This window comes from Phacochoerus africanus, chromosome 1 (assembly GCF_016906955.1).
Source record: "Phacochoerus africanus isolate WHEZ1 chromosome 1, ROS_Pafr_v1, whole genome shotgun sequence".
Taxonomy (NCBI): Eukaryota; Metazoa; Chordata; class Mammalia; order Artiodactyla; family Suidae; genus Phacochoerus; species Phacochoerus africanus.
The window spans coordinates 103,884,069-103,897,521 of NC_062544.1; the positions used below are offsets into that span (position 1 = coordinate 103,884,069).

The following is a 13,453-nucleotide window of genomic DNA, read 5'->3' on the forward strand; positions in this document are numbered from 1 at the left end:
TCTCTGGTCCAGTGGAACTAGGGAGGAAGAGCTATTTTGCTGAACTCATCTTTTAGAGGCAAACCAGGCCTCCAGAGAATAGCTGATTTGTACTGGGTCAGCCTGTGCCCTTAGCTATTCCAACATAACCTTATTAACCTGCATTTGTGGGTGCCTGCAAACCCCAACAAGAAATTTGAAAGCCTCTTTGGCCTCTGATGGACCAACTGCGACAGAGAAAGGAGAGCAAGGCCCTAGAAAATCTATATCCATGAAGCATGTAAGGTGGACCTGTCTTTAGACTTTGTGATTAAATAAATGGAAAACCTTATAAAGCGATCAAATATATATCAGTGAATTGACCTGATCCTTGTCATTGTGGCAGGGAATGTCCTAAGATTTAATAGAAGATCATGCTGTCATTAAACTCCGTTATGTTCTATGTTGCCACATGAACTTCTTCCTCTCCTTCGTCTTGAGACCTGCCATGTGCCTTTTGTCTCCTGATAAACCCATACTCCATCCACTGCATAAATCAGTGAATCTTTGGGGGCTTAACACCCATTATGTCTTGTGCTTAGGGCAGAGCCTCTCATATAACAGGTACTTAATGACACTTGTAGAATGAATTAAAGAAAGTATTGGCCATAACTTTGATCTCCCAGATCATCTTTCTCAAAATTTCCCGTTTCTTTTGATTGCATTCATTACAGGCTCCTGGCCCGAGGGGAATATGTAAACTTTCCTGTAAGATGTGAAACAGGCTCTGGATTATATTAAAAAACTGCCTTTTGTCTACACAGCATAAAGGTCTGGCCGTTGCCACTTCAGAAGAGTGTTTTTGTCATCTAAATTGGGAATGGGCACCATTGTATTCTACAATAGGAAATGCAAGGGCTGCAAAGAGAATCCATTCTGCCCCTGGCCACTGTCGGGAAAGAGGATCAGAGGGGAAAGAGTTTGGTCCAGGTCAGCCAGGTGAGCATTGGAAGAGTCTGGATTAGAACAAGCTCCCAGCCTTAAGCACAAACTGCAAAACATCAGGAACTGCGAAAGTGAAGAATTGATTTATGACACTTCTAAAAAATGATGCCTTAAGATATAACACTGGCTTTGACATATATTTAAAATATTAATTTTAATAGATATATCAAAGGCTTTTCATGACATAGACCACAGGTGCTACCCTGGGCCAGAGCAATTGTCATCTCTCAACATGCAGCCATGCAAAATTCTAAATAACACTTCCAATCTCTATGTGGTGTTTCATGAAGGACAACCTTGGATCTTCAGCAACATTCATACCATGTATCTTTGGAAGTTCTGGTCCTGAGATGTTTGTGTTGGTAAATACAAGCTCTGGTCACCATCAAAATAAAAGGACTAGGGATATTTCCTGGAAGGTAAGGGAACCCATCATCTGATATTGAAATTTAAAAGGGAAGACACAGTGGAGATGCCCTTGGCCTCTTTGGCTTCTCCAAAGGTGGACACCAACTGCATTCCTTGCCCAGTCCTGACAGTGTGACCAGTGGCATGCATTGGTGAGGTGGTGGTGGTAAGTCGCCATGGAGCAGAAGGACATATCAGAACTGGACATGCCCATGCTGGAGTGTCCTCATTAGGGTCCAGGGGCTTCCTTATTGGCAGCCTCATTTTCATGTTGCATTGAGCTTGATGTGCTTAAATTGACTTGATCACTGAGGCCTCCAGTGACGCTGTCGTAGGACGGTGGGAAAGATGTGGCAGAGGCCGTTTCAGATTTGTCTGGGAGCATGTGGTTTTCATTTGCCATGAATGTAACAAAGCCTTCATCTGGCACTGGTACGGCCTCTTCCTCAGCCCTGGGCACACCTGAGGGACTGGAGATTGTCATGGAGCGTTGGAGCACATAGCTCCGATAGGCCTTTTGGATGACAGTGGCTGAAATGTCTTCTTGCTTCCACCGGAGGGTAGTTGCTATTGGTTCATAAGATGCTTTTGAAAGATTAGTTGCCATGAATTTCTCTTCCATATTTGCCTTCAGAGAATCCAACTCCCCAGATTCCCCCAAGACATTCTTGGTGAAGGCAAACAGGATGTCCAAACAGTGGATCTTATCTCCAGGGACCAAGGGCAGGTCCATCTGGATTAATATATTCCGATTCGGTTTGGGGATTCTCAGGGGGCCAGTGAGGGTGTCTGCAAAGTCTGAGAGGGCAGAGAAGGTAATGAACTGGGTGGCCTCTGGGTCAAACTTCTCCCAAGTCTCATAGAACATGTCAAAGTCGTCCTCACTCAGGGGCTCTGTGCTCTCCTCTGTGGCCACATTGAAGTTTTCCAGAATCACTGCAATGTACATGTTGACCACGATGAGGAAGGAGATGATGATGTAGGTGGTGAAGAAGAGGATGCCCACCAATGGGTTTCCACAGTCCCCTCTGGTACTGCTGCTGTTGGGCAGGTTAGGGTCGCAGTAGGGCGGCCCCGTGTTGAGGATGGGGCTCAGGAGGCCGTCCCAGCCCGCCGACGTGGTGATCTGGAAGAGGCACAGCATGCTGTTGGCGAAGGTCTGGAAGTTGAACATGTCATCGATGCCAGCCTCCCACTTGACGTAGGCGAAGTTGGCCATGCCGAAGATGGAGTAGATGAACATGACGAGGAAGAGCAGCAGCCCGATGTTGAAGAGGGCGGGCAGGGACATCATGAGGGCAAAGAGCAGTGTGCGGATGCCCTTGGCCCCACGGATCAGCCTGAGGATGCGGCCGATTCGGGCCAGGCGGATGACTCGGAGGAGTGTTGGGGAGAAGAAAACTCCAAGTGATGTAAGAATTTCAGCAAACACCAGGCCTTTAAAAGTGAGGGGAAGTGATCTAATTAGTACTTCTAATCACAAGCCCTGACAGGCTGTCATTGCACCTCATCATCTCTGCCCCATATGGATCTCCATGTGAGCATCTGTATTCAAGGACTCTGTGCCTGGCATAGTGCTTGGCATAAAGTAGGGGCTCAGTAAGTGTCCAATGCATAAATCCTTTCTCCCTGGAGTAAGTCTCATTCTTCCTACTGTGTTCTTATCTTTCCCTCCATCTTATCTTCTTAGTCAACCTCCATGGTCAAAATCCTACCTTCTGCAGCCTAGTTCAGCTGGAAGTGATTGCACCCTACTTGGCACACACACACACACACACACAGAGTCCTATGTTTCTGTCTGTGACACAGATCTGGCTGTTTCCTGAGAATTCAGCTTTTGGGCCATGCCTTTTCTTCCACTCTGGTCCTATGTTCTGTGAGGGCCCAGACCCCCTGTGATACATCTCCATATCTCCCACTGTGAAGATTGACTCAGTTCCTGGCACATGGTCCCATGGATAATTGTACAGAGCCTAGTATTAATTATAAGGGGCCTGAGGAGTTGGGCAACAGGCTGACAGCTAAAGCCGAATGGCTTTAAGTGACCAGCTGTCTGCTTAATGGCGTTTATTTGTTTCTTTCATTTCCAGCTGTGTTTGAACTCTGTCTTGGGGCCTAGAGATGGGATTTTTTAGGGTCAATTATAGCTCCTCAACCCAACTATAAACAAGACTGTATACGTCTCCCTATGTGATATCTAACTTGAAGATCTATGAAGCTTGGTCTTGGGGCTCTGCAGAGGCCTGTTAAGACCACCAAAAATTAGGCGAAGCTTTCAGGTCAGACAGGATCCACAAATACTCGGGACAAACGACAGGGGGTATGATCAGAAGCTCTCTCTCAGCCAGGGTGCCCTTGACCCTTTTCCCTTACTTGTCTTTTGTCATGTGAATATGGGTGGTTATAATACTGTGTTGGAAGGAAAAGGGAGAATTGATCAATAATTATAATTTTATATTATGAAATCTTTATTACAGCCCCTCTCTTAAAGTCCAGATTAGCTGGGGCATTGTCCCATAGTGTGGGACACATTATATGTCTATATAATCAAGTGAAATTCTATCAGCCAACTGGTCTACCTCTTCACACTTGTACTGAGATACTCAGTGCACGTTTCACTGGTGGGAAGGAAGAAAGGTGGAGAGAGAAGGAGGGCAGAAGCATGGCTGGTGGGTTCTTGCAGTGTTTTCAAGCTTGCTCTATGAGTAATTTCTGACAGTGAAGGGTGTTGCTATATAGGTCATAGGAACTTGTAGTTAAGGAATCCCCATGATAGAATGGAGTACTTTGAGTATATTTTATTGCTACAGGATTGATATTGGAAGTCACATAAGCAAGCTTCCTTCCCTAACATAGAATCAAAAATGGCCTTTAGAGTTTCTCAGTTTGGAGGGCAAACAAACAAAACAAAACAAAACAGACTTCCCACCAAAAAAACCTTGGGAGCAATAGAAAAATAAAACAAAACAAAAAGCAAAAATAAAATTAAAATCCCCAAACACAACCCAAGGCTGTGTTTCAGCACCAGGATAGGGGGATTGATTAAATGATGCCAAGTTGTATTTAGATGCTATTAACTCTTGAGGATAAATCGATGGAAAATTAAATCTATGGCTATGCCCTGACATGAAAAGTAAGCAGGTCAGGATATATTTACAATGCAAAGTAAAGCTGGTGTGCTGGGATTTGGCCTTTATAGGGCCAAACTTTGGCTAAACCACACAAAGGCCAGGGACAATCTCTTAGTTGTTTGTGGGAGGTTGTTTATGAAAAAGGACATTAGCCTGGTCTAAAATCAGTTCCACCATTTACAAACTCTATGACTTTGCATAACTTCCTTAATCTCTGAGGTGCAATCAATATTAAATGTATAAAATGAGTATAATAACACTCTTACAGGGCTGCTGTGAAGCTCCATGGAGGCCAACCCAGTGCTCAGAACTCAGCAAGCACTCAATTACAGTGGGTGCTCCATTCCCCTCTTTAGCCTCTGAAATCCATTCGTTTTTCTCTGAACACTGTTAGCCCCCACATACTGAGCTTGTCATTCAACAGCACCCAGACTAGGTCATAACAGCACTGATCTCTTGGAATTGGCCCCTTGACTTTTCTATCACTCATATTCCCTAAGTGGACAGTTACACAGAGATTTAATTCCAGACCCTTGACTTAAGAATCTCCTTTGAACAATCGCCTTCTAGTCTTTCCTCACTCTTCTGGCAACCACCTCCTTTTCCAGAAAGTATATTATGACTCACCTCACACCATACCACCCACTCTGTTTTGAAGGCCATAAAGATAAGACCCACCAGAAACGCCATCCTCTTAGGTTCTCTGGTGAGTGATTATTCCCTGTCAGCCCCCTGAATTTTGGCAATGTCTCTGCACACAGTAGGTGCCTGAATACATTTCATGGCAGCAGGGAAAAGGCCAGTGGAGCCTCTCCATTTCACTGAGAGGCCAGGGGCCTTTTAAAGCCACTGCTCTTACAAAGCAGCAAATACTGAGCTCCTACAACACATAATGTAGGTTTCTAAATGTTTGTTAGTTGTCCCCTTGGTTTTGAAAGAGCAGCCAAAACAACCCCAAGCAGAGCCTGGGTGTCCCCACCACACGTGATGTCCACTTACTCAAAACAGAGAGGACGACGACAATGAAGTCAAACACATTCCAGCCATTGATGAAGTAGTAATGCCTCAAAGCAAACATCTTTGTGACACACTCGCCCGTGAAGACAGCCACAAAGAACTGGTTGATTTTGTTCAGGATTTTTGTCTTTTCTTCGCTCTGCTCATCAGTCTCCACCATCATGGTGATCATGTTGAGGCAGATGAGGACCATGATGATAATGTCGAAAGTTTTCTTGGTCACGATATCAAAGACAAAGCCCTGGTACTTGTTCTGAGAAAACAAGAGAGGGTACGTCAGGCCTTCATGCCAGCGTAAACTAAGCATCTAGAGAGGCTATGTTCTTCACAGACAAGTTTTGAAAGTCTGTCTCTTTTGTCTCCCTCACACTCCACATCTAAACAGAAGCTGAGTCCTGTCGTTATTGCTTTTAAAATCTCACTCTTAGTTGATTCTACCTCATTGCCTCAGTTGAAGTTCTCATTGCTTCTCCTGGCTCCATGAAGTCACCAGGCATTTTGTCCTTGTCCATGCTCTTCCCTCAACTTGCAATGCCCTTCCAGTCCCTTCTCTTGGCCATCTAAATCTCAATGGCCTTGCATGATCCATCCCTTCTAAGCCCCACTTCCTCCAAGGAGACTTCCTTTATCACATTATATCACATGGCTCCATCCCTTCTTTGGGCTCCCACAGCCATTAGGGTCAGTCCTGAATTCTAGTGTTTTGGGTACACTTTTTTTTTTTTGTACTAGTCAATGAGCTCTTTGAAGATGGGGCCAAGTCTTATTTAACTGCGTTCCTGTAGTACTCTGCATAGAGCAAGAGTTCAAGAACTGCTTGAAAAATTACTTACTTGAGGGTAAATTCAAGTGTAGCTGTATAACTTATTCCTATAAATGTTCTTTTTACTGCTAGGGCTGTGCAGATACCTAAGCAAGGCATGGTGTCAGGTCTAGGTCGTTTGCATTCTCAGAGGGAAGCAGAGCAGCCCCAACAACCAAGAGATCATTTTTTGGGGGAGCTATTTTTAGGGTGCTTATTAATTTTAAAAAATTTTTTCATTTTTTGTCTCTTTAGGGCCACATTCACAGCATATGGAGGTTCCCAGGTTAGGGGTCAAATCGGAGCTGCAGCTGCCAACCTATGCCACAGCCACAGCAATAGGGCATCTGAGCCATGTCCACAGCCTACACCATAGCTCATGGCATTGCCAGATACTTAACCCACTGAGCAAGGCCAGGGATTGAACCCATATCCTCATGGATACTAGCCAGGTTTGTTACTGCTGAGGAACAATGAGAACTCCAGTTTTTACGGTGTTTAAAATTTTTTCCTGGTATGGTCCTCTAGTCTCTCCTGTGCTGTTAACATCTTACTGCCCTGTGAATTCTCGATTCCAGCCTCATCCTCCACCCCCACCTTCTCTTGGCCACTTCTGAGCTCTGTGGAACTTACCTGCCTTGATCTGCAAACCTCTCCTCCTGCTCAAAGGCTAATTGATCATTCTCCTCACCCCACAGACCCCATGGCTGGGGGTATGCCTGAGGTCTCTCTTGTTCCTCATTGTCACCCCCAGACCTTTGCTTGTGTCTTGTGAAACCCTTCTTCCTCTCACATCTGCGTCATTGAGTTAGCTCACTTTCATCTCCTCTTCATCGCTGCCACTCACCAACTTCCTGGTCCCTCTGCTTCATTACTGATGAGTGAGGCTCCTCACCACACTTGGCCACTCTTAGCTATTTTCTCTTGGTTCCTTTGCTAAATCTCTAATGATCTAGTTTTTCCTAACTTAAAGAAAAATCTTCCTAAACCTCCCATCTCCCTCCAGCTCCCACCCTACTTCTCTCCCCACTTTCACAGTTAAATTTCTTGAAAGAGTTTTGTAATCACTGTTTGCCATTCATTCCTAAACCTACTCCAACAGAGCTTTTGTCCTTGTCCTGACACTGATGTGGTTCTTGTTAAGATCACTCGTAACCCCCATGATGCAAAATCCCAGGACACTTGTTTGGCACTGCTCACCACCCCCTCCATCTGGAAACACTCCTTTCTTGATTGCCATTAAGCCTAACTTCCCTGGCTCTTTTCTATCCTTTCTTGTTGCTCTTTTTTGAGTTTTCTTTACTCAACCTTTACATGTAAGAGCTCCTCAAGACTCAGCCCTAGGATTCCTTTGCTCTTCACCCTGTTCTTTCTCCCTTGGCAATCTCTCCAGCCTGTGAATTAATATGTGTGTGATTTTTTCAAATTGTTTTCCTGTGTCATTGAACTATCATCTCTGTGAAGGCAGGAACTTTGTCCATCTTACTCATTACTCTATTCCCATTGTCTGCATAGTACCTGGCATGCAATAGATACTCAATAGGCAGATGAATGAATGGATGACAGAATGGATAGCTCTGGATTACCCACACCTCAAATAAAATTATAAAGCCACTCCACTAGGTGGATTAAATATAATTCTGTACAACAGGCTTCTTGAACATGTACTATGTGCAGTGCTCTGCATGAGGGGCTGTGAGGGAGAGAGGAACCTGTTATGAATCTCACCAGGATGCTCCCAGGAGCTGCAAAGCAGGCAGAGGGAGAAGGGCTGTGACAGAAGCTGGTTCCTACTTTCTGCTTCATGGTGGGGATGGTTTGCTACCCTGCAGGGTTAGAGCAAAGAATCAGACCCAAGTGGGCCTGGCTCCAGGCATAACTGCTGGCTCATGTCTTTTTTGGAATGGGGGAGGGACTGCTGAGCCACTAATAGCTTTCATTCCCTCATTGAAAATGATGAAAAAAAAAACAGAGTCGCATTCATGGCCATACGATTTCTAATTAAACAGAGCAAGCTCCTAATTTGCCCTGGATATTCAGCTACTGGGGAATGGAGCAGCTTGCTGGCCACTCTTGGCTTAGCCTGTGGGCAGGGATCACTTCTTTGCATCCCTCAGTGCTCTCAGAGATGATGAAGTGGGTGACTGATGATGTAATATTCTGGAGCCCATAATTTTCCTATAAAGTGGAGTATGTGAAACCTGCTTTTAGTGATTTCTATAGTAGACAATGTTATAGCATAAAACTTACCAGTCTTGTGGAAGACTTAGTCTTTGCTGTGGATGAAGCATAAGATTTAGAATTTGGGCTTCACCTGCGGCAAGAAGTAATGTATGCCATCCAAGGCTGCCCTTGCCATGAACTGGCACCTATGCACCTTTGGAGCAGAGTCCTGTGCCAGTGCTCAGCTTATCTAACCAGATAAACCTGTAGGACCCCCTCAGGGAAGATGGGCATTCCAGCACCAGTAATTTGTTGAAAAGGAGGCTGGATCTGGGAAGGTGAGTCTTAGGTGCGAGTGGGAATTTCTTTTTTCTCTTGGGTGTCTTTCTTGGCTCTGGACTCTGTGGAGGGCAGATGATCAGCCTTGTCCTACTGGGTGGTGGGTGCCAAGATGCTGCCTGCCACATGGATGCTAGCCAGGAGCTAGGACGGGCCAAGGCTTGTGGGCCCTGGAGAGCAGCCAGATGTAGTTGCTGCTTGGACCCTGTCCTGCTAGTTTCCCTTTTGGCATCCCTAAGCCTCAAAGTCTTGTTTAAATGTTCCAGCCTTGCCTCAGCTATGCAGAGAGGAACAAAGGAAAGAATGTTTGCCATGCTTGGACCAGAATATTAAGGAGAGAGGCATGTTCTCCCACTAAAGCCAGTACAATGCTGATAGTTAATTAATAATAGACCCACTCCCATCCAAAAAGATGGCTAATCTCAGGAACACAGCTGGGCTATGAGGTCTCATTTCCCTTATCCATGTGAAAGACCTCCTCCAGTGCCAATCTTGAAGGACCTTGGTTAGGGCTTAATTAGGAATCATAATGATGTTGTTGTAGGTCTTCCTGCCCAACCACTGACTTCCATTCCTATTTCAGAGCCTGGAATTTCAACATTCAGTTCCTACCTTTGTATTAAGATAGTGTCCTTTCCGGAGTTCCCATCGTGGCACAGCGGAAACAAATCCGACTAGGAACCATGAGGTTGTGGGTTCGATCCCTGGCCTCACTCAGTGGGTTAAGGATCTGGCATTGCCATGAGCTATTGTGTGGTCACAGACACGGCTCAGATACCGCTTTGCCACAGCAGTGGTGTAGGCCAGCAAATGTATCTTCGATTTGACCCCTAGCCTGGGAACCTCCATATGCCGCAGGTGTGGCCCTAAAAAGCAAACAAACAAAAAACAGATGGTGTCCTTTCCTAGGGTCCCTTTTGGAAATGCAGCTCACCCTATCCCAAGGAAATTAGCCTCCTGGAGAGGAGGAAGCTATGGTTGCCTATGGGATTGGCTGATGAGGAGGGAGAAGCTGAGATGTTATAGAGATTGAGCAAGTGTGAAGGGAAAGGTACAAAAACTGTCATGATTTTGCCAAGGGTTGTACCTAGCATAGCACTCCTTGGTGTCTGGTCCAAATGTGGATTCAATACTAGTCCAGCCACCAGTAAAGGCCAGCAGGGACTTAGCTACTTGTTTCTTAGGTCTTAGGACCCTCCTTCCATAACCCCTCCTTGGCTCTGAGTGGCTGGGCCAACCTTTCACCTACATCTTCTGGTACTGAATCTGCTCCTATCCACTGCACACTGGAGGGATATCCCAGAGCCTCAGGGACTCTCCCTTCAGGCTAACTCAACCCAGTTACCTTGAGTTTGTGGGGGATTTGGAAGGAAACCTCTGCTTCTTCAGAGGTCTGCACATTCCATCAGTCCCCATTTGTAACACGTCTTATCAGAGCTGAGAATAGTAATAAATTTGTGACCACTGTTTCCAAGTAAAGTGTGTGAAAGGTCATAGCATTTTCCCCCTCCTGTGAATGTTTTCAAGATTTTGTGCTCATTAAGTTTTTAGTTTTAGTTTATGCAAACCCCATGCCTTGATTTAGAAATCCTAATGCTTTGGCCAATAGAATGTATGTCTCCCCAGTTCATTTAGGGAAAGGCCTGTATCTTTGTTGAAGGTCCTTAGGCTTTACGTAGGGAAGGACAAATGGGGTTGTGCTATGGTTCTTTGTGAATAAAGGAATCAAAGGGGAGCATGGCTTTAAGGGTCAGTCAGTCCTTAATCACTAGAGTGGGATAATTTTTGGTTCCTATTACATCACCTGACCACAACCATGACTGGGTCCACAATCCTAAGAGGGCTGGGTTTGGCCATTTCCTCTCTGCCTACCTGTCCACATGGGGTGGAATGTGGGGTGAAGCTGGCAATCCATTGCAACCTATATCATGATGTGTAACCACAAATTTTTTCATTGTGGGGTTCTAACCATCCTTACTATTATTTAGCCTAATCTTCTCCCAGTCCTGTGCTATACCACTCAGCCAGTTGTACAACTCAGTACTTCCCTATACAGTAGGAGATATTTCACTCCAGAAGACCAGAGTTGCTGCTTGCAGACTTTTCTTCCTTGGGCCTGGGAACCCTCATTATATCATCCCCAAACTCTCCTCCACTAAGAGCACTAGCCAGACTCCTACTGGCACAGGTATGGGCTGTTGGGTTGGATTTTTAAGACACGCTCTGCCAGAGGAGAGCTCTGGAGCTCACCAGAGGCCGTGGGATAGGCTTCTGGGGTTTCTTGGAGCCCAGCTTCTTCATGGCATTGTAGTACTTCTTCTGCTCCTCTGTCATGAAGATGTCCTGGCCCCCTAAGTGCAGAGAGACAGGGAAACACGCACAACTGTCATTGCCCCCTGAGGGCAGCCATCACTCCTTCAGACCTCAAACAGGGGTGAAGGCTGCCATCAGGGGGCAAAGGTCAGTGTTGGTACCAAAGGCCAAGATTGGGCTCCTAGTCAGGCAAGAGGACTGTGCTTAGCGGTGGCTTCAGTCACGAGGCTGGGAGTGGGAAGTCTAAGATTTGCCCTACCACAGAAACACTTGAGCCCCACTTATCTTTTTTTTCTGCTGGTTGAAGTTGTCAATTATGACTCCAACGAAGAGATTGAGTGTGAAGAAGCCACCGAAAATGATGAAGATGACAAAGTACATGTACATGTACACATTGTCCTCCCACTTGGGCTGCATGTTCACCTGTGAGCAAACAAGGAGGGGCATGGTAGGATGGGGTGTCTGAGCTTGTGTTCACCTCCACAGAACCCTGAGACAAGGACCTGGGTGCAGGTGGCTTATGTAGGAGGTGATCCCAGGAAGCAGGAATGAGGGAGGGGTGGGGAGACAAGAACAGGATAAAGGCAGTGCCATCACATGGGCACTGGCACTCCATCCTCTAAGGACCATAGAACACACCTCAAAATTGTGCCTCCAAAGGAAGGAAGCGAGAACATTTATCTACAGATTCCTAAAGCTTATCTCTGAGGTTTGCCCCTGCAGACGTACAGTCCTCCACCCTTGGGGGGAGGGGTTACTGAGCAAGCTCTGAGGCCCCAAGGAAAGGTAAATCTCAGAATCAGAAAACTCAGGTGGGCTGAGGGCATGTGGGGCAGGGCATCAGTAATGTCTGCCCCAGTGGGAAAGGGTCTCTCCCCAACAGTACCCATCTCCTCCACTTGGCTGCCATGATGGTGCCTGAAATTACATTGTTCCAGCCACTGCCCTCGCCCTTGCCTCTGCCCAGGGATTGCCCTCACACACAGTTCTTCAGAGGTTTCCTGATAATTTCCTTAATGGTGAGTGGAAAAAGAACTTGAGAAGTCTAGAAGACTAGGTCAGCTTAAACATCTATCGGAGAACCAGCTGCCACTGCTCCAGGGAAGGACAGTGGAAGGCTGCTGGGTGACTGCCTCTCCCAGCACCAAGGCCACCTTCACTCCATTTCAAATAGACTAATGTGGGAGGGATGCACAGAGTGGGAGGCAGTAGGCACCGCAGGCTAAGACTCACCTCCCGGGAATCGACAGCTGCATACATGATGTCCATCCAGCCTTTAAAGGTTGCCTAGAAACAAGGAGCAGAGGCCACTCAGTGTCTGCGCATCCATCTACACTGGCCTCTGTTTTGATTCGCTTATTTGTCCGTTTTTCTCATAGAGCATTGGGCCGCCTGGAGCCAGTTCTGACATGTCTCTGATTTCAGTGCCTGGCACACCGTAGCTACTCAGGCACTAGTTTTTGAATGAATGCATGAGCAAATGATGGAATGGAGGAAGTTGTAGGTAACTGCATGACAAAATGTATATAAGCAATTGCATCAACATGGAATGAACACGTGGATGAAGGCAAGGGGTGCATGAATGATTGTATGCCTGGAAGTATGAATGTTATTGACTGTCGTCATCACAAGCATTATTGATCATTATATTACACCTGGAACATAGTTTACTACCCTCTAGGAGGTGATTTGCAGTAGAAGACTGAATATATGGCTATACAATGTCTATTTTCTACAAGCAGTGTATTCTAAGTCATCACCTGATATAGTCCCATGACAGGTGGGACCCCTTAATTCTATTCTTTTAGCACACATTGGTCTAATTGCACCACTGTGAGACCACACTCATCAGTAGGACCTTTCAGCCTCACGATGTAGTCTGTAGGAATGGGGAATAAGCTCAGTTTACAGAGTGCTACCCCTTGCAAAATCTCCTTGTAGAATCTTCTGGGAGACTGCAGACCCTCCATGTTATCGAGCAGCCAAAGGAAGAAACGTGGTTGATTTCAGGACTCACCACCTGTAGAAGTGCAAGGTAACCCATTGCAACATTATCAAAGTTGACCTTCACATTGACCCAAAATAAGCTTCCAGTGTAGTTTTGACGTTCACAGTCAGATATGTTATTCACAGTAGTCCAAGGCACAAGAAGAAAGCCTTCAGTTGTGTTGTTGATGCATTTCTGAAACTTTCCTGCAAAGAAGTTCACGCCCATGATGCTGAAGATGAGCCAGAAGATGAGGCAGACAAGGAGGACGTTCATGATGGACGGGATGGCGCCCACCAGGGCATCCACCACCACCTGGAGGGAAAGGCA

The 13,453-nt window shown here is 46.0% G+C and overlaps 1 protein-coding gene across 3 annotated transcripts in view; it reads right to left on the reverse strand.

Moving 5' to 3' along the window:
• Positions 1-1,188: 1,188 nt before the first annotated feature.
• Positions 1,189-13,453, reverse strand: part of SCN10A (sodium voltage-gated channel alpha subunit 10) — an 86,256-nt gene continuing 73,991 nt past the window's right edge. For all 3 annotated transcript variants that reach the window (XM_047754349.1, XM_047754344.1, XM_047754339.1), the window contains 6 exons: positions 13,154-13,438; positions 12,370-12,423; positions 11,422-11,559; positions 11,074-11,178; positions 5,502-5,772; positions 1,189-2,808 (listed from right to left, as the gene is read on the reverse strand). In XM_047754349.1, coding sequence (XP_047610305.1) covers positions 1,601-2,808; positions 5,502-5,772; positions 11,074-11,178; positions 11,422-11,559; positions 12,370-12,423; positions 13,154-13,438 — 2,061 coding nt within the window. In that variant the 3' untranslated portion in view covers positions 1,189-1,600. The remainder of the gene's footprint in view (positions 2,809-5,501; positions 5,773-11,073; positions 11,179-11,421; positions 11,560-12,369; positions 12,424-13,153; positions 13,439-13,453) is intronic.